The following is a 20,849-nucleotide window of genomic DNA, read 5'->3' as shown; positions in this document are numbered from 1 at the left end:
TGACATAAGACTGGCTGCCTGGGAGAGACTTGGGGTCAGCGGGTCCTCTCACACCACACGGTGTGGTTCAGGAGGGAGCCCACCCCGTGCCATTCCTAGAAAAAAGTTGGTTTCGTAAAAGCCCAAATCGACAAAATCAGTAAACCGGAAGATGCTCCCTTAAATTCCAGTAACATTACCAGCTTGGTGAGACTTACATACAGTGAGGTAACTTCAGGCACGTGCTTCCCGGGGTTCCCATTCCCACGTCTGTAAAAGGAGCCAGTGAAGCCTGTGGCAGAGGACCCATGGGGGTAATTTAGCAACAGGCACGGAGCCCTGGTGGGGCGGAAAGCAGTAGGCGCTCTGTGAATGTCATCATTGCTCCTGCCATGTGCCGAGGTGCCTGGCGGGTCCCCTTCCCCTGCACAGATGTGTCTGTATGAGACAGATTTTGCTCACTGGCCACCAAGCTCTCATGTATATTTTCCCCGAGTTCTCTCATAGGGAGAATAACACGATAGGCTGCTATTCCGCATCACACAGTTGTTTTGCCATAACATAGTGGCCAGGATGAAAGGCGGCCTCTCTCACAGTGTGTCTTTTTAGACCTGCAGACTATGACTATCTCCAAAGCAGTAGCTTTGATCAAAAGCTGGAGTCTGCAAGTGCTTCCGGCATCATCTGTTGACACAGACCCCTCAGAGCAGTGCAGTTGCCAGGTCTGGAGCAGAAGCAAACGCCTAGGAATTTGGGCTGGAGGAGTGACAGCGCCTGGTCCCCAGAGGAGCTGAGCAGCCCCAGGTTCCCCCAGAAATGTAGGCGCTGCACGCCTCCTAGGTTGTGATGAAAGCCAGCATCAGGCTTAACTTTTCATTCAACCCAGCAAGGGCAGGTCCAACCCTATAGAACCCACCACACTCACGTCCCCGATGCCGGCCCTCTTGAAAGAGCCTGGCTTTGTTGGGAATTTTGGTATTTTATTCATGAATGGGTATTTATTCATGAATGTGAAATACTCAAGTATCATTTATCTTGATTACTGACATTTGAGGCATCTCTACATTTTGTGCCCACAGGGAGTGCCTCAGTCACCTTACCCTAGTCTTGGCCCTTTGAGACTTCAGGGAGTGCTTTAAGGGGATCCCCCCTCCCCAACTCTCCAGTTAACCCTGGAAAAGCCACGTGGGGTTCTCCCAGGGAAGACATGAACAGGTTCTGAGAAGTCTCGGGGAGTCTGCGATGGGATCCCTTTATGGGCACACGGTGGGGGGTGGAAGGGAGAGGCTGAAGAGCAGGGCAAAAGTTGGGGTACACTATGGCTGGGTTAGGACAGGGAGAGTGTGAGGAACTTAACACCCTGCACACCAGGTCCCCCCTTTCTCTTGCTGCACTTCCCACATATTCTAGAGGTGCAATGTGTTTTGTTTCTCGCTTTCCTGGGAACATTCAACCTGACCTTCTCGCGTCACTTTGCCTTTCCCACACCATCACCTTCAGACGATCTTGCTATGGTCGTTTTCTTTTCCCTTTTTCCCCAGCGCCGGTCTTTACCTTCCCTAGCCTATCATTACCGTGTTTCCTCGAAAATAAGACCTAGCCGGACCATCAGCTCTAATGCGTCTTTTGGAGCAAAAATTAATATTAAGACCTGGTCTTATTTTACTATAATATAAGACCGGGTATAATAATATAATATAATTAATATAATATATAATATAATATAATATAATATAATATAATATAATATAATATAATATAATATAATATAAATATAATACCAGGTCTTATATTAATTTTTGTTCCAAAGGATGCATTAGAGCTGATGGTCCGGCTTGGTCTTATTTTCAGGGAAACATGGTAGCTCTGTGGTCACAACTAACACAAGGACACACCCCGGCTGGGCGGCCTTGTTCCATCCAACAGCCCACCAGTGGGGCAGGGGCAGCTGTCCAGACGTGACCTCCTGTCCCTCCCCCACCCCCAGCCCATGCACAGCTGAAAACATTCACGACGAACCCTTTTCATTATTGCTTGGCTAGAACAGGGGCTTCAAATGGCCCCAGTGATGGGTGGAAAGTCAAGAGTCCCAGGAAGCAGTATTGCATGTGTCTCTGTGCATTTAACAGAGGACAGCAGCGCAAGAAGACGTCAAGATGACCATCACATCGGACGTCAGATTAGAGTACTTGGAGGGAGTCGCTGCCATCATGCTTAAGTTCAAGCCAGACAAGTGGGGCAAAATGGTGGGAGCGGAGGAGAACCTGGCCTTATTCACGGAATTCTTCGAGAAGCCGGACATTTTGGTTCTGGTGCTGACGCTCAGCCCCGCCGGCATGATCATACCCTGCCTGGGCTTCCCGGCGTCCCTCAAGTCCAAAGGGGTTTACTTCGTCAAGAAGAAACCTGAGAACATCAGCAAGACCAACTACAAGGACAGTCTGATCTATGGGGACATCAGCTCCACGCCTGTGGACCAGCTGATAGCAACTGTGGAGGAGGTGGGTGCACCCCGGTGAGCTGCACAGAGCGGGGCCCAGAGCCCCGAAGCTCTGCTCCTTGTGCTTACAGTGACTGGCAGCCCACACTCGAAGGGCGGCCCAGGGGCCACCAGCCTCAGCGTGGCCGGGGAGCCATTAGAGAGGCAGGTCAGGCCCCACCCACCCAGAGGCTCAGACAGACCCGCCTTCCAGCAGGTGCCCCTGGAGGCTGAGAGGCTGGCCTCCCTCGCTCTGTCTGGGTCCCTTTAGGAGCTCTGGACCAAGCTGGGCACAGTCCCCTCTCGCAGCTGTAGCAGGTGTAGGCCCTTTGAGGACCAGTAGATGGGCTCTCCCAATTCTGAGACTTTGTGTAAAGGAAGGGGAAAGCAGGGCGCTGTTGTATGTGTCTTTCCACTGTCCTGCCTCTCCCCGTGTCACCCTCGCAGGTACGGCAGGTGCAGCCCACTCTGGGCATGAGTACGAGTGACTTAGCCTTCTAGTCATTGCTCCCCTCGTCTGTGAAATGGGGGCTCACACCCCTGCCTTGTGAGAACTCAGGGTGCAGGGGCTGCTCAGCAGGGCCCGGGCCAGCCTCCTCCCGCATCTGAATGAGGGGCCTTCATGGAGATGGCTTTGCCTCTACAAGACACGGGAGCTGGGCTGTCATCCTGGGTCTAAGCACCTTGACCGGCCCCACCTCCTGGCATGGAAGGACTCAGTTGCTCCAGGTTCTGGGCACTGAAGGCCACCCATTCCTCTGGGGTGACACAGAGTTGCAGAAGGCATGAGCTGAATTACATAGTCATTTCCTTTCAGGTCCTTTACTCTCTGTTAAACCAAAGTGAAAACCTGAGTGGATGGCCCCAGGTGGTCTCAGAAGACATTGTCAAACAAGTCCACAAGCTGAAGAATGAAATGTTTGTGATGGGGGGCAAGATCAAAGGGAAGACTCTGCTGCCCATCCCTGAGCACCTGGGTAGTCTGGACGGCACGCTGGAGTCCATGGAGAGGTGGGCGGCCCCACCAGGGAACTGGCCGGGTGGAGAAGGAGCTGGTCTATGACCACCAACGATAAATGGCCTCACGGCACACACATTTTGAAGCTGATGAAACATCTGAGGGCAAAACAGTGCTGATTGGTGGCTCCGACTCTGAGGTCAAAGGCTCAAGGGCAGGACAGGCTGGGGCATTGGAGGCCCTCCCCCATCACGCATGTGTACCAGTCCAGGCATCACATGGCATGCACAGGATGTCACATTGTCACACATGTCACATAGCCAGGAAAGGGGATACCCGGCTTTAGGATGTGGCTATACTCAGGGGCGCTGAAGGGCGGGGAAGGGATTTTCAGCAAGTGGAGCCTGAGTCTGAATAGGGTCTTTAGCATCCCAGAGACCCCAGGAAGCACCAGGACTCTGAAATGTCCCCTGGTGCGCGAGGCTCTTGGAGCTACACAGGGTGACGACTTGTCCCACTGACATCAGAGGGTGACCGCGTCAGGGGTTCCTCGTACGGGCAGGTCCTCCATGGGTTGTCCACTGAGCCCCCAGCATGTGCCCCGTGTGACCCCAGTAAGAGCTGCCGAGGGGAGCCACCTTGAGCGTTTTATTCCAGCGTTTTGTTTGTGTGGGTCTGACATCTCCGGCAAAACCCATCGTTTGCTCAGGCTCTCTCCTAGCCGTGAGCCTTGGGGACATGAGGCAAGATGCGGGGCCTGTGGGCTGAAGGCCGCTGGGGGAGGGACAAGCCCCGCCCGGAAGAGGCAGAGCTGGAGGAACCCCGCCCTGCCTTGCAGGATCCCCTCTTCCCTGGACAGCTCGCTGCTGCACGCCATCGAAACCATCATCATCGACTGGTCCCACCAGATCAGGGACGTGCTAAGCAAAGACTCGGCCCAGGACCTGCTGGACGGGCTGCACCCGCTACCCCGAGTCGAGTTTGAGTTCTGGAACGCCCGGCTGATGAATCTCAAGTGCCTCCATGACCAGGTGACACATCTCCACCCAGCAGCCCCGAAGGCACCCAGACCACCTGTGGTGATGCTCCCACCGGCAGCAGGCTCTGGCTGCCTTTGCTCAGCTGGTCAGCTTTCTGTTGAAAGGCGGACCTTCTCTCCTTCTCAGCTAAACAGGCCCAAGGTGAACAAAATAGTTGAGGTCCTGGACAAAGCCAAAAGCTGTTACTGGCCAGCTCTGCAAAACGTGTACATGAGCGTCACCGAAGGTGAGCCAGGGGCCTGCCAGGGGCCCCGAGGACGCTGCCGCGCCTTCCAGGAGGGGCGGGGGCACCGTTGTCAACCCCAGCGGGAGTCGCCATCCCCATGAGCAGCTTCCTCGGCCGCCACCTTGTTTCTTGAAGGAGCAGGTCTCCATTACACACAGAGCTGCATAGGCCTCATTTCTGACCAGGGAGGGGGCCGGAGGGGGCGGGGCTGCTGCCTCACGTGTGCGAGCTGTCCTTGTCCTTAACCTTGGCCCGTGCAGGGCTGCAGGAAGCCAACGACATCGTGCTGTACCTGATGCCCTTGCGTGTCTTGCTAGAGGAGATGGAGCAGGCCAACTTCACAGTGGTAAGTCGGCAAGAGCAGGGCCGCCGGGCAGGGCAGCGGGGCTGCGACCAGCTGTATGGGCCCGGGAGTGCCTGTCCCTCTGTTTTGGGGTCTCCTGCTGGGGCCGTGGGGCGGGGAGAGCTGAGACGCCCGGCCCGTCTCTCCGCAGCTGCCAACCTTCATCGCCAAGGTGCTGTACACCCTCTGCTTCATCTGGGCCAACTCCGAGCACTACGTCACGCCCTCCAGGATCATCGTCATCCTGCAGGAGTTTTGCAACCAGATCATTGACATGGTAGCATCCCCCTGGCCCGTGGCCGCCGCCCCCTCCTCCAGTTTGGGTCCTCTCGCCCCTTCTCGCCCCGCACGTCTCTGGTCCTCAAGCAGAGACGTTGGCACTAGGATTTTCAGGCCCTGGGCTAGGGTTGGGTCTTCCTGGTGGCCTCCCAGAGTTCTCCCAAGACCTGGGCAGTGCCAGCCCAACCTTCCCCATGTTGGAGGGAGGAGAAAAGGAAGGGGGCTCTGCCCGTGAGTCCCAGCACCCCAAGACTCAGCCGGGAGTGTGTGTGTTTATGTGCGGGTTCCTCTGGCCCTGCACCAAGCCTTTGCCTGTCTCCCTCAGCACACTTTCCTTTTCCTTCTTCCTTTTCGTGAGCACTCATTAGCCAGCCTGGGCTGCCTGTGAGCGCTGAGACCTGGAAGGCACTGTGGCCGGGGTCCCCGAGGCCAGTGGCAGGACCAGGTTTCTTATCTGTGACCAAGATCCATTTGGGGGCAGCCTTAGCGTGGGATGAGTGCCGGGTGAGGGAAGCAGCTCGGTCTCCTGAAAAGCACCCAGAAGTTGGCAGACAGGTTGGGACAGGAAGCTCAGGGACAGTCCAGGTGTCATGAGAAGCAGGTGCTTGGGCCCTGCGGTGGATGGCTTCTAACCGCCTGCAGACAATGTCTCTGGATGTGAACCCACGTGGCACGTCAGAACTTTGGAATGTCTTCTGTTTTGCCCAGACACGGACTTACCTGAGCCCAGAAGAGGTGCTGAAAGGCTTGCAGGGCGAAACCGAGGAGGTCCTGAATGGCATCTCTCTGTCTGTGAACGTTTTGAAGGAGCTGTACCGGACCTACGACTTCTGCTGCGCAAACATGAAGCTTTTCTTCAAGGTATGGCTTCCTGCGTATGCCAGTCAGGGCGGAAGCGAGGTTGCGGTGAGGTGAGCCCAACGCTGGAACACGTGGAAGCACGTGAGGCAGACACGCCTTTCCTCTCTCTCTCTCTGTCCCCTAGGAAGACAAAGAGCCGGTGCCTTGGGAATTCCCTTCTTCTTTTGCGTTTTCCAGAATGAATTCTTTCTTTCATCGCATCCAGACCATTGAGGTAAGGGTGAAGGTTGGTGCACCTTCGTCTGTACTTCACCGGCTGCCCTTACCTGAGAATCGCCGCTCTTCTACCCTCATCACCCCACCCCCCATCCGTGTCATGGGGAAAGTGAGCCATTGGGACAGCCTCCCAGGGCCCAGAGCTGTTAACCAAGAACAGAAGTGACCCATTTGGGTGGCTTCTCCCCTTTTCTCATGCCTGATGATACGTAAAATGACCATGGTCAGGAAGCCTAGAGGCCATAGGGAGAGTTCCTGGGATAAGTTGGCATAAAGGGAGTCGTAAGAGGGACCTTGCAGAGCATTGTTTGGGACGCAGGTAGTGACACATAGCAAAAAACTTAACAATGGTTCAAGATGGTTTCCTCCAGGAGGAAAAGTAAGATGTGTGTAGAGCAAGAAAGCTTTGCTTTGTTTTGTAAACTTCTGTGTGTTTTTTGTTTGTTTTGTTTTTTAACTTGTGCACATACGATTGACACTATTAAAAGGTAGGGAAAATAGTCCTGGAAGCACTACACGCTGATTTTATGGCGGAAGCCAGTAGCAGTAGCTTTGGGGAGGCCTGTCCAGTCTCATCTACACCCGCTGGGAGGCTGGGGCGAGGCCCAGTTAGACTCCAAGATTCCACCACAGAGCGTCTTTCGTGCCTAAAAGAACGTGAGGTCCCAGTCAGGCAGCTGTTGGTTCCTGTTACAGATTCCAAATCAGGATGAGGTTTCTGGGAGAGAGGGGCCTTTGGGGGATGGGAGAAATGGCCTTGCCGTCATCCCCCCTCACTACCCCGCCACGTGGGCCGTTTCAGCCATGCCTTCTCCTCATGTGGAAGAGCCCGAGAGCCCAGGGCATGGCCACGCTGTTGCTCTCACTGAGTTTGGCTGTGACTCGATGCACCTTGCACTCTTGGGGGGAAATGGTGTCCACCTCGGTGCCGGCCCAGGGGACCGACAAACACCTTCCGTCTAGTCAGCTCTGGGCACGGTGCCAGACCCACTACGATCCTTGAGGAGCCTTTGGGCTCTCGATCAGAAAACACGAGCTACACACAGAAGCATTAGCTAATGATATGATGAGACTGAACGGGATTACATGTGAAAACGAAGAGCACAGGCAGCAGATGGGGCTTCTGGGAAGGAGAGCAGCACTCAGTGCACAGCCAGTTGGGAGAGGCTGCAAGGGGAGGGGTGAGCTGCAGCTCAGAGGGGGTAGAACTTACATGCACGTAGTTATTGGGCCTCCTCTCAGGTCCCTTCAGGGATGGGCCCCGAGGATGGGGTGGTCTTCCTAGGAAGCAGAGCGCTTGAGGCCGAGCAAGGGCATCCGAAACCCCACAGGCCTTTCCAGGGCTTCCCTCCCCCACCGAGGACACAGGGCCCCAATACAATATGCTGTATTGAGGGCCGTGTTTCGGCCCCACTGGGTCAGGACAAGAGCCCAACCTCGTCTCCTCCTTACTTGGACATGATCCAAGGAACCCTTCCTTCCGTGCCCTCTCCCTGTCTTCCAGAAATGCCCTTAGAGAACATTAGCATGAATAAACAGAGCCCCTGCCCCCAGGCTGTCGTGTGGCCCTGGGGTACAGCACTGCTGGCCTCAGAATCCATTAGTGGCTGACCCGTTGGGTTTGTGCAGGGTTGCTGACTGGCCGTGCTGGGCTTCCCTCCACCAGGACCTCTATAAAACTGCTATCGAGTTCCTGAAGCTGGAGAAGATCGAGGTCGGGGGAGTGAGAGGGAACATCCTGGCAAACCTGGTCACTCAGATTTACGACGAGGTCTTTGAGCTGGTGAGGGTATTTGCCGACTGCAAATACGACCCCTTGGACCCGGAAGATTCGGTAAGTCGGCGCCTTGGCCGGAGCAATGACAGATGCCCCGGGAGTGAGAGGCATACGGAGGGGGAGTGTGTGGCGGGAGAGTCCCAACACTTTTTTAAAGACATCACAAAAACTCTGCCCACGGAGCAGTCCCCAGACGGTGCATGAGCTCAGCTGGGATGTGACCCACAGCCTACCAGCAGGCTCGGGGGCATTGGGGCGGGCACCACCCCTGCTTTGCCTGCCGATTAAGAGGTTGATGTTTTAATCCGCTTTTAGAGTTTTGATGATGATTACGCTGATTTTGAGACCAAAATTCAAGATCTGGATAGGAGGCTGGCCACGATCTTCTGCCAAGCGTTCGACGACTACAATTCAATCGAGTCGTGCGCAAAGGTACATGGGGGTGGGGACTCTGCGCCGAGTGGTAGCACCCGCTGGATGCTGAGGGCGACCTTAGAGACAATCTAATGAGACGTCTTCATTTGAAGATGACCAGCGGGGCCCAGGAAGGTAGGGCCCACATCTCCCAGCGAGTTGCCCGTGGGCACCTCACATAGCTTCTGGCAGCTTTTACTGCCGCGTCTTCGAGTAAGAGGCGTGAGTACATGGTGACAGTTACTTTGCTGACTCTTGTCGTTCTCACTACCTGCGGTTGTCCGTTTATCCTCATTCGATTCGATTCCCCCTCCACTTAAAAGGAACAAACGCTGGAGAGAGACAAAGTTGCTATAAAAACAAAACACATCCACATTTTGACCTGCTGAGCTGACTTCATATTTTTCAATGCGTGAGGCTCAAGAAGCAAACACAGAATCTTACAGGGAGCCATCTCTGTGTGGTGGGGTGACGGCTAATACCTGTCAGACTTGTGTCCTTTGCAGCAGTTTCCAAGTTGCATGCATTAAGTGTGTGGTACTTTTACAACTAGAAAAAAGAAACGATGCTATGAAAACAACATTAAAAAAGAGATCATAGAAAAGCACTGAAACCCTTAGAGAATGTCAACTCAAAAGAGAAATATACATGGCTGATACACGTGTTTTAAGTTTGCTTCACAAATAATCAAAAAGGTGCAAGTTAAAACAGCAAGGTGTCGCTGTCACCACCCAGGTCGGTTAGAATCGTGAGGAGCTAGACACTGTCGTCCCCTACTGGGGCGTGGAGGCAGGCACGGCCTTCCCAGTCCCTTCAGCGCCAACACGCCGATTCTCTGTCTTTCAGCCTGAGCGAGTCGAACGCTGAGCACATCCTCTCTGTGGGCAAACCTCTTTACTTGGGGCGATCAGCTCACCCCAGTATTCCGAGCAATGCTTGGTTTTGAAACCAAAAGTCCAGCATTTCAGAGACCCCTTCAACCCCGAGCAAACCAGGACCCTCCCCGAGCAGTCAGGTGGCGCTCAAAAAGTGTGAATGAGAAGACTGTGCGTTGGTCGAATACCTCCTGGCATCAGCTTCTGTATGTTTTCTGCTGCTGCCATAACGAATCACCACAAGGGAAACCAGCTAATTTAAATTGTAAACTCAGAAAACATAACGAACAAAGTAAATTTGCACCCCCACCCCCACTCAAAACAGCAGCTCTCAGAGTTAAGTCTCCAGGATGATGGTTGGACTTTCCAGGTTTGGCCGGCGTCCCTGACTTATCAGAGAACTCAGAACACAGGCTCTTACACCCGTTGAGCAGAGGCACAGACCGATGGCTTGGGCCCCAAAGACCCCTGGTGGGTTCCTTCTGGCTCACGCAGTACTTTTGAGATACAATTCACATACCATGCAGTTCACCCATTTAAAGCATACAGTTAAATGGTTTTTTGTATATGTAGAGTCGTGCAACTGTCCTCAGAACAATCAACCTCAGAACATTTCCATCACGCCCCGCCATTCCCCATTTCTCCCCAACCGCCCCCACCTTAGGTGGTCACGAATCTACTCTTTCTAGCTTAGCCGGTTCTCCCGTGGCACTCTTCTAAAGTTTTGAATTAATCACCAACATATACAAACTGAGAAAGTGCACGTAGAAGTCCAGAGTTTCACCCTCGGAGAAGCAGTCATGGCCACACCGGGCACACAATCCCTTGTGGGAACCCGTGGCCCAGGGGAGCAGCTGATGCTTTCTGCAGACAGAGCATGAGTGGTGCAGTCTGCCCCGGTCCCCACGTCTCTGTATGGTCCTAGCCCAGCCAAATGAATGACGGGGATCTCCGTAGGTCGTAGTGTGTGTGGCCGCAGCTTTCCTGGAGAATGGGTGCTGAGTGTTGATATGAGTCAGTGTACGGATATGCCGGGTAGCTGTTTTATTTCTGCCTGGTTTTATACATGTCTATCAACTGGACTCGGCAGGTCAGAGCCGTCTCTTCCCTGTGCTTTGCGAGCCTCTGGGTTGCTGTGGGTAGTGCAATACCCAGAGATGGCCAATAATTCTTACAGGATCCTAGGGCCCAAGCACTTTGCTAAGCACTGTATTATCTCATGTAATTCTCACAACAACCCAGGCTCTTTGCTAAACCCATCACTTACCTTATCCATCCCATTTTAAAAGCTCAGACAGGTCAAGAAACATGCCCAAGGTCACACAGCTAGCCAGCAAGTAGAGGCAGCAGGACCCCAAACCAGCCCGGAGCTTGACTGCTTCCAGGGTCCCTGTTCCGAACCACTCGGCCAGACAGACTCCCATGGCCACGGCCAGGAAGGCAGTCAAGTTGACTTGGGCAGCCCAGGGCGGTGGTCATCTTTCCAGGGGATGTCAGGCTGGGCTTTCTGGGGCTGAGCTGGGGACCTGGGAAGCCTGCCACCCCTGAGCACAGAGATCTCTCCAATGTAAATGCCAAGATGTTTGTCTTTTCTTTTCCTTCTTTCTTTCCTTTTTTTTTTTTTTTTTTTTGCCTTTTAGACATTTTTTTAAAAGATGTAAATGCCTGGGAATTTGAAGCTCCGCAAATGTAATGATCTATTAAGTCCTGGATTGAATTGCTGCTCAGGCAAATATCAATGCATGCAAGTTAATACAGCAGGGCCTCCATGCTGCTCCCTTCCCTGATCCCACCGCCCACCCCCACCCCCAGCAGCCTTCTCCTCTCCCCATCCTTCCTTCTCCATCTCTGAGGCTGATCTGCTCAGTTTTCCTCCTCAGCCCTCAGCCCCCCCTGCTGTCCATCTCTCTGTTCATTGTCTTCCCAAGCAGAGTGTCAGCTCCCAGAGGGCGTGCACTTCATTGGGTTCCCTCAGAACCAAGTCCAGCACACAGTAGGTGCTTCTGAGCTCTCGCTGTGGAGGGGCCTGGCTCCAGCTGAGGGGGCTGCATTCCTGGAGTTCTGGGAGGCAGTTCCACACCAGGGCAGATCCTAGGCACCAATCCCCGAGGATGTTAGCACAAAGCCCCAGGGGCTGCCCAGTGCAGGAGGGTCCACGCAGAGGTTTCCAGCCAGTCCTTTAATATGGACTGGTCCTCTTCTGTGAAGAGGGGTCCTCTTCTGTGAAGTCCCAAAGTTCAAGATGATGCTGGAGCTAACCAACTGGCGTGCCAACAGTGACCCCTCTCACCTCCTGTCGGTAGCACGCACGTGGGTGAGGGCCCCCACCTCCCACTGACAGGATGGACTTTGTGGTGTTTTCCAAGAAGTGGGAAGGAGCTGGGCTGTTGCATGAAATGGAGGCCTGTCCCCTTTGTGATCCAGAGTACTAGGTCCCCACTCTGAGGGGACGAGGGGGTCCAGGAGGAAACTCATTCTGGCGCCTGTGGGATTGACGGCTCCACATGAGCTCAAACTTACAAACATAACGGTTCTACCCCGGACACTCCCATCATGGCCCAAAAGGAAAAGTCACTTTCTAAAAGTTAAGTTTATGTTTGTGCTAGATTATAAAGAAAAGAACGAAAAGGAAACTAAGTTAGAAAGCAGCTCTTGTAATCCACTTCCATCTGCTCGCCTTTCTCTACCTGGGGATGTTGGACAATCCCATGCTCTAATTAGAATGGGCCCCCGGGGTTCCCTCCGCTCTTCCCTCATGTCCCCTCCTTTCCCTGCCTGTCGCCAAGCTGCCACAATACTATTTTTCACTGTCAGTAATTCACACACAGCCAGGAAAGTTCTAGAGCAATTTTCCACATGATCTCCTCCTGGCAGAAAATACAATTAGCTTCCTTCCCAGACACCAGAAGCAAAAAAAGAAAAAAAAGTAAATATGAAAAGAAGAGAAGGGGAATGAGAAGGTGGAAAAAGTCAGGAGGTTCATAAACCAGCAAGAGGAACATTTTTTTTTCAACTGTCACCTGTCAGTGTTTTTTTAAAAATGACACTGGTGACCTAATATGTTGTTAGCTTCCCTGTGTAGCTAGGGGAGGAGGGGAACCATCTAGAATGTCAGAGGTTTGTCGCAGGAGTCAGTGGTTGCTCCATCAGGCTCTTTGGGGCCTGAAACTCTCTCCTTTCTCTCTAGCCATCTTTCACTCTTTCCCACAAAAGTCCAGTTTTAGGGACAGTGGTCACATTTTTCAAACCAAAAAGCGGGGGCAAATCTGAGACCAAGAGCTGCATACACATGTCCCGGAGAAAGTGTGACGGCATGTTCTGAGCAGTGAGGAGTCCCCGTTTTCCTCTGGAGCAGTCCTCTGCCTGGGTACCCCCAGCCCGCAGGCTCTCATTGGCTGGCCAGCGGAGGAAACCTGGCTGACAGAGGGGTCGAGAGGGACCCTCAGGTGTTTCTCCTTGCCCCTGCCCTGGAAGGTCAGGCTCTGGACCTTCCCTCCAGCGGCCCATCCCACACGCCTTCTCCCCCTCCAGGTCCAGTAGGGCCCCTGTGTCAGCCCCAGGCCCAGCCCAGGGCCTGCATGGCCCTAGGCCTCCCTGCTCCCTGGCCACCACCCCTCCCTGTGCAATGATTTTTTTTTTAGGATCAGGAGGTCCACTGTCTACGGATGGCAGAACAGTGGCACAGTTTTTTATTTTTCACACGGTTTTATACTGTCTTAGATCTATTCTAGCAAGTATTAGAACTTTCTGTTATGTGTATTTGCAAGCTTGTGTGTGTGTGGCTGTGACTGTTATTTTGTTCTTTCTGGGGGAGGATGCTGGGGCGAGGCGTCCCTTGGAGGAGACCTCGCAGGCTGCAAGGACCTTGTCAGCTTATGTTCTGCTCCTCACGTCTCCCCCTTTTCTTTTTAAGCTGCAGCTGGTGTTAAGAAGTAGGTCTACGAGTCGGCGTTCGATGACTCGGCAGTCGACTTTGGGGTTTCATGGGCGGTATTGGGGTCTTGGGGTAGGAGTTCGGGTCCATCACAGTGTCTCACCAATCATTTTGGTGGCCACCGAGTGCCGTTTGCGTTCCCGTTGCTTCTTCCCAAACTCAGCTCCCTGTTCAGGCGCTGCTTGTCGCATCAAGCGCAGACAGGAGGGCTGGGCCTCAGTGAACGTACCAGCACCACAGCATTCCGGTTTCAGTGGCTTGTGTCTGTAGTTTTCAGCCTGCGCTTAGAACTCTGAGCGCCGCAGCTCCGCAGATGCCGGAGACAAACTCCCCAGGCCCAGGGTCGGTCTGGGAAGGGCTCTCCACCCCGCAGGCGGAGCCACCCAGAACCAGCTACAAAGTAGCTGAGGCCGCGCCCGCCCAACTCCACGCGACTGAGGCCGGTGACTCGGTGCAGCGCGGAGATCAGGCGCAATGATCTTTTATGTAACCCCCCTCTGTACCCCAGTGTGAGCCACCATCCGAACCCAGATGAGGTCTCTTATTCTCTCCCACTGAGCTTTTTCTTTCGTAGACAGTTCCCAGGGTTTACCCTCCGCAGACTGGGAGGGTGACATGCTCGGCCCTGGTCACTGCTCTCAGAATTGCCGTGACACCCGCCTGGAGCAATGCAGGCCATTGCCCTCCAGCCTACCAGACCTATAGGCCCAGCCTTTCCTCTCATAGAAATGACACATTAAAGGCGCCCAGGCTGTCCCGGGTCCTTGGGGATGTAGGTAACCTGGGCTTGAGCCGTGCCCCCAGGGTCATGCCCACACGAAATTTCCAGGGCAAGTCCTCCCTGTCAGTGGTTCCCAATCTCCGCCCCTGTGCCCAGGATCGGTCCAGTCCCCACCTCCATCTCCATCCTGGTCAGCCCTGGACTGAAATGCGCCCCCTCCCCCCGCCCCCGGCTGGCAAAAGACTTGCCCAGGCCCCTGGTGCCGTGCATATGACCTCATCTGGAAACACATTCTTTGCAGATGTGATCAAGATGAAAGTAAGATGAGGTCCTCTTGCAGGGGTGTGGGCACTCAATTTAATATGTTTGGGGTCCTCGTAAGAAGAGGAGAAGAGACACAGAGACAGACACACAGGGGAGAAAGCACATGGCGACGAAGGAAGAGGGTGGAGTGGTAGGTCTACTAGGAATGCCAGGATCGCGGGCTGCCCCAGAGCCAGGGGAGAGGCCTGGCACGGGTCCTCCCCTGGGACCTCAGAGGGCACATGCTCTGCTGACGCCTTGACTGTGGGCTTCCGGCCTCAAGAATGGAGAGAGCCCCTTTGTGTTGTTTAGGCCACCCAGGTCATGGTACTTTGTTACCACAGCCCACAAACACTCATGCAGGTTCATGCTAACACCCAGCTCTGGGTGAGTTTTGTAATTTGGGGACCCCACATAGTGTGAGATTGGCCTCCCTTTCTCTGGCTCCCCTCTCCCCCTGTTCCCTTTCCCCTGTAGATTTTTTTTTTTTTTTAAAGAGCAAAGCAAACTTCCTGATGGTGGTTTTTCTTGCCTGGGCACATCCTGAGGATTACTGCTCTTCCTAAGAGGAATAATCCTTGGGAGTCAAACATTTCTCCATCCGGTTGTCAGAGGAAGCCCTGACTATTATAAATGCAATACCACAGCTATTTTTAAATTTTTGAAATTGCATTTTTGAACTGTGGAAATGTTCCTTGCCTGAACCGTGATTTCTCCTGGGCCTAGAATAAATTTTTCCAGACCTTGGACCTAGTTTGTGCCATTGGTTTATAAGCTACGTGGTTTGGAACTCAGCACCCGTCAACACGAGAATGATGGAGGCGCCCGTGCAAGCAGCTGCTGCACAGAGAAAGGCTCTTGGTCTTGACAGGGCAGCACTGCCTCCTGAGGCCCGGCCACCAGCACTGTGTCAGCAGCCGAGGGGCGGCTTCAGGCCCACCCAGGGTGGAGGCTGAGGCAGGCGATGGGGACCCCTGTGAAGGCACGTCTCCCGTTTCTCCCCAGCTCCTGTACATGTGTGGGGGCCTGTTGGAGCGGCCTCTGATTCTCATCGAGGTGGTGCCCCGGTACTCGGTCATGCTGGACATGTTTGACGCCGAGCTGGACAACACCAAGATGTTGTACGATGCCCAGATTGCAGCCTCCGCAGACGGGAACATCCCCCCAATCCACAGAAACATGCCCCCCGTGGCCGGGCAGCTCAAGTGGAGCCTGGAGCTGCAGGAGCGGCTGGAGGCACCGATGCGGGACCTGAGGCGCATAGAGCACCCGTGAGTCAGAGCACCAGCGGGCACGGCGGGGGCGGGGGTGTTGTGGGGGGCAAGACAACTCCGGGAGTTAGCCAGGAATTGTGGAGGAGGGGAGGCTCTGCCCGACGCTTGACTTTCCAGACAGTGCCTGGAAGTCCGCGCCTGTCGCCCTGCACCTCCGGGTTCCTTCTGAGCTCATGTGGCTGGGACGTACCTGCCAGCCCCCTCCCCTTGCTGGTCAGCCTGATGGGAATGAACAGAGACCACCAAAGAGGGACAAGCATGGTTGCTCACCCAGAGCTCGCTGTAGTAAGGCCTCGGCCACTGTCACTTGCATTTGGCAGAGATTGGGAGGCAGGCAGAGGAGAGGGAGGGCTTCCACTGAAGGTGTGTCCCTCCTGGGGACTGGAGCAGGACGGCCTATGTGATTGCCTCGAGCAGCATATTTGGCTTTGTCCACCTGGAAGGAGCACAAAACTTAGGGCGGCTGGCAGATACCGATGAGGCCTGGCCGTTGGGGCCATTGCTGCCCGGGCTATTGCCTGACTTCCTGACGATTCACGGCCTTGTCTGTTTGTAGATTCCATCTCCCAGCCTGGAAGAAGCAGAAAGCTGCCATCTGCTCCAGCACCCCAAGATCTGGCAGATGCAGTTGGGGCGCTCGCTAGAGAGGCCCCAAAGGAGAAGTGTGCGTGGATGAGGCCATGTGAGTGAGGCCTGGCGCCTCACCACACCATCTGATTCTAATTCCAGGGTCATGTCCAGCGTGGAGGCCAAGCTGATCTACCAGAAGTACGACGAGATGATGGAGCTGCTGAGAAACTATCGCGAGAGGATCTACCAGCAGTGGGTGGCCAGCGTAGACCAGGATTGCCACTTCAACCTGGGGCAGCCCCTAATACAGAGGGACCCCTTCACAAACCTGATCCGAGTCAACTTCAGCAAAGCGGTAGGTGTGGGGGGGAGGCCGCCGTGTCTGAGGCTGCCCGGCCCTCGCTGCCACTGTGGGTTGGGGGCGCCCAGAGGCAAGGCTCATCCCCTTCCACCAACAGCATGAATTTGTGGGAGTTGATGCTTATGTCATACTTAGCTGAAGCTTTATTTTTTAAGTATTCTTAAAAGAATGTCCAGGATATATTTAAGATCTCAGACAGACTAGTAGCATTCTTGAAAATAGCTTCAATGAGTGCATTGTTTTAACACCGGGCTGCCTTTCATGGGCTCCCAAGAGGAAACATCAATTTGAGAATTTATTATTTAAAAAAAAAAAAAGAAGAAGAATAAGTCTAGGGGCCGGTGGCTCAGGTGGTTGGAGTGCCATGTTCCTAATGCCGAGGTCACTGGTTTGATTCCCACATGGGCCAGTGAGCTGCGCCCTCTACAGCTAAGGTTGTGAACAATGGCTCTCTCTGGAGCTGGGCTGCCGTGAGCAGCTGGAGGTCGGCATGAGCTGCTGAGTGCTGCTGAGTGCTGCTGTGCTGCCATGAGTGGCCGGTGGCCAGTGTGAGTGGCCGGCAGTTTCCGTGAGCTGCTCTGAGCAGCCAACTGACGACCGGCAACCAACCACCTCAGCGGGGGGAGCGCAAGGCTCCTAATACCAGCGTGGGCCAGGGAGCTGTGTCCCAAACAACTAGACTGAGAAACAATGGCTTGAACTGGACAGGGGCGGGGGGAGGCAGAAGAAGGGAAAATCTTTTCGGGATCTGAACAAATGGGCCCTCTGGTGAAGGCGGGCAGGCTGCAGGAATTGACTCTGTGGGCTGTGGGGAGGGCTTTCTGGGGCTAAAACCCAGCAGTGTGGACGTGCACGGAGGATAGACGAGGACAGGCTGGAGCAGCCTGAATTCCTGCTGCTGGCGTCAGACCAGGAAGGCAGGGAACCCAGGTTTGACTTGTCCTCTGGAACCTTCTCTTTCACCAAAATTCATTCTTCCTCTCATCTAACAAATTGTACTGAACACCTACTGTGTGCGTGTGCTTGGGGTAAATTAGTGACCCAGGCGGACAGAGAGCATGTCCTCCCACAGGAGCAGGGATGGTCGGCTATCATCACAAAGCAGGAGAAGCATATCATACTCAGAAACTGAGACAGGTGTCCCAAAGAGCAGAAGGGTAGGGGAAGGGGGACCCATGGAGCTGGGGAGGGGGATGTGCGATGTGAGTGAGAATGCAGTGCAGGGCCAGGGGCCAGGGGTCAGGGGCCTGGGGTCAAGGGTCAGGGCTGGGAGTTAGCCAGGAGACGCCTATGGAAAGCCCTGAGGACAGCTCCCAGCGGAAGCAGAGGCCAGGAGGTGTGAGTGTGCCTGGCCTGCTCTAGGAGCCTTAAGAAGACATCAAAACAGAGATGCTGAGTAGGCAGGTGGGTAGCAGAGTTTGGGGGTCAGGAGAGAGTTCGGTTGGGGACATAAACGTGGGAGTTACCCACACATAGATGATCTTAAAGCCATCATGTTGGGTGAGTTCCCCAAGGTGAGTAGATTGACAGGGACCACGCCCTATGGTTCTCCAACGCGCAAACCTTAAAAACATCAAGAGACTGATAGCCATGGCAGGAGAGTCTGGTGTGGAGCAAGGGGCAGTGACCAGTGCTGAGCGGCACGTGAGCTGAGTGAGTTCTGTGACGTGCTCAGTGGATTCCGCAGGGTTACCGACCTCGATGGGAACGACCCTGGGCGAGCAGTGAGGGAGGGCTCTACTGGCAGGGACACTGTTGTTGACCTCCAGGGTCATGACCAGCTGGGAGGAGAGGACCCAGGTGAAGCCCAGGGGAGAATGGTGACGTTGTCCACCCATGCTGGTGAGCCAGCACTTTCTACCTCGGGACCAGCAAATGGGGTAAAGACGTTTTGATCCTGCCAGTGGCCCCCCTCCCCACATGTGCCTCCCCCCAGCTTTGAAACCCCCAGGCTGTAGGGGCCTGGGGACAGACCCTCTCTTGTGTCACTGAGCGCTGTACATTGAGGCCATCCCCTGACCCTGTCTTTGATCTTCATCTACCTTAGTTGGTGGCAGTTCTGAGAGAGGTCAAGTACTTGAACTTCCAGGAACAAAAAGAGATTCCAGTGAGCGCCAAGGATCTGTTCTCACAGCACGAGACCTTCCGGAAGTTTGTGGGCAACTTGGAGCTCATCGTTGGCTGGTACAACGAGGTGAGCCGGTGTCGTCGTCGTGCTTTGTGTGCCAAGTTTCAGTTTTTGTTGAAAACGCACATGGGTGTTAAGCTCTCCAAGTTGAGAAGAATAAGAGTACATTTCCATAGTCAAATGCAGCTCCAGCCACCCTCCATTATTCACGCAAGCGGTGGCACAACAGTGGCGACTCAAACAGCTGATGGTGGAAACTTTGTCTCCACTGGGCTTTGGCTCACGTTACACGACTGTTTGTAGACGTTCTACTCTCCTGAATATATTTTGCTCTGGGGAACGTCAATGTCACTGGAGATCACTTCCATTACCCCATCAGAGTTGGGGGAGGAATTCCTGGAGTTCGCCTGGGATTACAGATTTTCAGCAGCATACGGTAGGCAGCAGAGTGTAAGGGTGCTGCCCTCGAGATACGCGAGGTGCCTGGGGAGGGGGCAGGCCCACCCCCAGCTCTATGGCTCAGGAATTCCTTTCCTTGAGACCTGGGACCTGACAAGTCATTATAAGGAGGTTGATTAGCAGCAAGAGCGCCCAGGCATTGACCAGCCTCAGGGGACAGTCCCTTCTAGCAAGAGGGCTGTTTGTTCAGAGTACGCCCTCCTGGCATGAGAACCCCTGGAAGCTGACTCAGAAATCCGAAGGGGGCCTGGAGAGTGTGGAGTCGGGGCACAGAGGGCAGCTCTAGGCACCCCCTTTCGTGCAGACGCCACCCACAGATCCCAGGAGACTGCCGTCTGTACCATCGGACCTTCACCCCTGCCCAAGCCGTAGCAGATTAAGCCAGGTGTGGACACCGTATGAGCTCCCTGTTGCTGCCGTAACGAGTCACCACAAACTGAGTGGCTTAAAACAACACAAATTTATTATCTTCTAGTTCTGGAGGTCAGAAGTCCAAACTCTGTTTCCTTCTGATAAACCCACAGTGTCGCGGGGCTACTTCCTTCTGGAGGCTACAGGGGTGGGGGGGAATCTGTTTCCTGGCCTCCACTTTCTGGAGGCTCCAGGGGTGGGGGGACCTGTGTCCTGGCCTCCACTTTGGAGGCTGCCCGTGCTCCTTAGCTGTGGCCGCGTCGCTCCATCTTCGGGTCACATCAGTCCACCCTCTGCTTCCACTGTCACATTGCCTCTCCCCTTTTCATCTGGCCGCCCTCTATGAAGCCCTTGTAATTACACCCGGGTTATCCAGTCTACACTCCTAGGTCAAGAGCACTAACTTGATCAAGTCTGCAAATGCCCTTTGCCATGTAAAGTGACATATTCACACGCCTGGGGATTAGGGTGTGGACGTCCTTGCAGAACCATTTAGCTTGCTGCATAGATCTAATCCAAAAATGGGCATCCTGCGAGTTTGGAATTGGGTCCCAGCCGCATGCACCCTGGAGTCACAGGGGATCAGAGCAACCGAGCGTGAGCAGAAGGAAGGGCGCAGATGGCCCAAGGAGGAGCCCAGATGGGACCTCAGGTCCGGCCCCAGAGGCGCCCATGTCTATGGGGTTTCCCTCTGCTGCCCCCCTCCCATGACTCGAGCTCACTCAAGTGGGTTCATGTTTCTTGCAGCCCAATTGTCCCCAGCCAGAACAGCTGCCAGGGACCCCGAATGTTTTCGTTCCTGTGTTTTGTGTCTCCTTCTGTCCAAGAGATGCTTCCGCACTCACAGATTCCTGGTGTGAGGGCCCCTCTCCCAGAGCCACATGGCCCAGGCCTCTGTTGCCTTCTCTGGCCTGTCTGATAGGGGCTGTGGACCCAGTTCCATCTGAATAGGATGCCCAGTTCCATTCAGGGCATGGAGAGGGAGCCCGGTCCACTTCCTGTCCCTCCGTCCCCAGCCCCCTGCTGAGTTCCATCTGGGTTGGTACATGCCTGCCCCTCCCTCCTGAGAGAAAGAAGCGGCAGGAGTCATGTCGCGAACCCAAAGGATGTTTCCATTCCCCAGGACGTGCCTACAGATGTCTCGTGAGGGGGGGGGCGGGGTGGCCATGTATTTGAGCAAGCCCAGGGACTCAGATGCTAATCAAGAGAAGGTTGGAACAAAAAGATGGGGAGCGAGGCCT

The 20,849-nt window shown here is 54.5% G+C and overlaps 1 protein-coding gene across 1 annotated transcript in view; it reads left to right on the top strand.

Moving 5' to 3' along the window:
- Positions 1 to 2,135: 2,135 nt before the first annotated feature.
- Positions 2,136 to 20,849, top strand: part of DNAH17 (dynein axonemal heavy chain 17) — a gene marked incomplete at its 5' end in the record, with an annotated part of 105,661 nt that continues 86,947 nt past the window's right edge. Inside the window, 13 exons of the mRNA XM_081027368.1 lie at positions 2,136 to 2,480; positions 3,276 to 3,469; positions 4,255 to 4,447; positions 4,583 to 4,682; positions 4,943 to 5,028; positions 5,177 to 5,302; positions 6,013 to 6,165; positions 6,293 to 6,379; positions 8,048 to 8,215; positions 8,474 to 8,590; positions 15,411 to 15,676; positions 16,409 to 16,604; positions 18,658 to 18,804. Of these exons, the coding sequence (XP_080883494.1) occupies positions 2,136 to 2,480; positions 3,276 to 3,469; positions 4,255 to 4,447; positions 4,583 to 4,682; positions 4,943 to 5,028; positions 5,177 to 5,302; positions 6,013 to 6,165; positions 6,293 to 6,379; positions 8,048 to 8,215; positions 8,474 to 8,590; positions 15,411 to 15,676; positions 16,409 to 16,604; positions 18,658 to 18,804 (2,178 nt within the window). The remainder of the gene's footprint in view (positions 2,481 to 3,275; positions 3,470 to 4,254; positions 4,448 to 4,582; positions 4,683 to 4,942; positions 5,029 to 5,176; positions 5,303 to 6,012; positions 6,166 to 6,292; positions 6,380 to 8,047; positions 8,216 to 8,473; positions 8,591 to 15,410; positions 15,677 to 16,408; positions 16,605 to 18,657; positions 18,805 to 20,849) is intronic.

The sequence above is a fragment of the Rhinolophus hipposideros genome (assembly GCF_964194185.1).
Source record: "Rhinolophus hipposideros genome assembly, chromosome: 20".
NCBI lineage: Eukaryota > Metazoa > Chordata > Mammalia > Chiroptera > Rhinolophidae > Rhinolophus > Rhinolophus hipposideros.
Note: the sequence above shows the minus strand (reverse complement) of the source record. Positions and strands in the feature narration are given on the sequence as shown.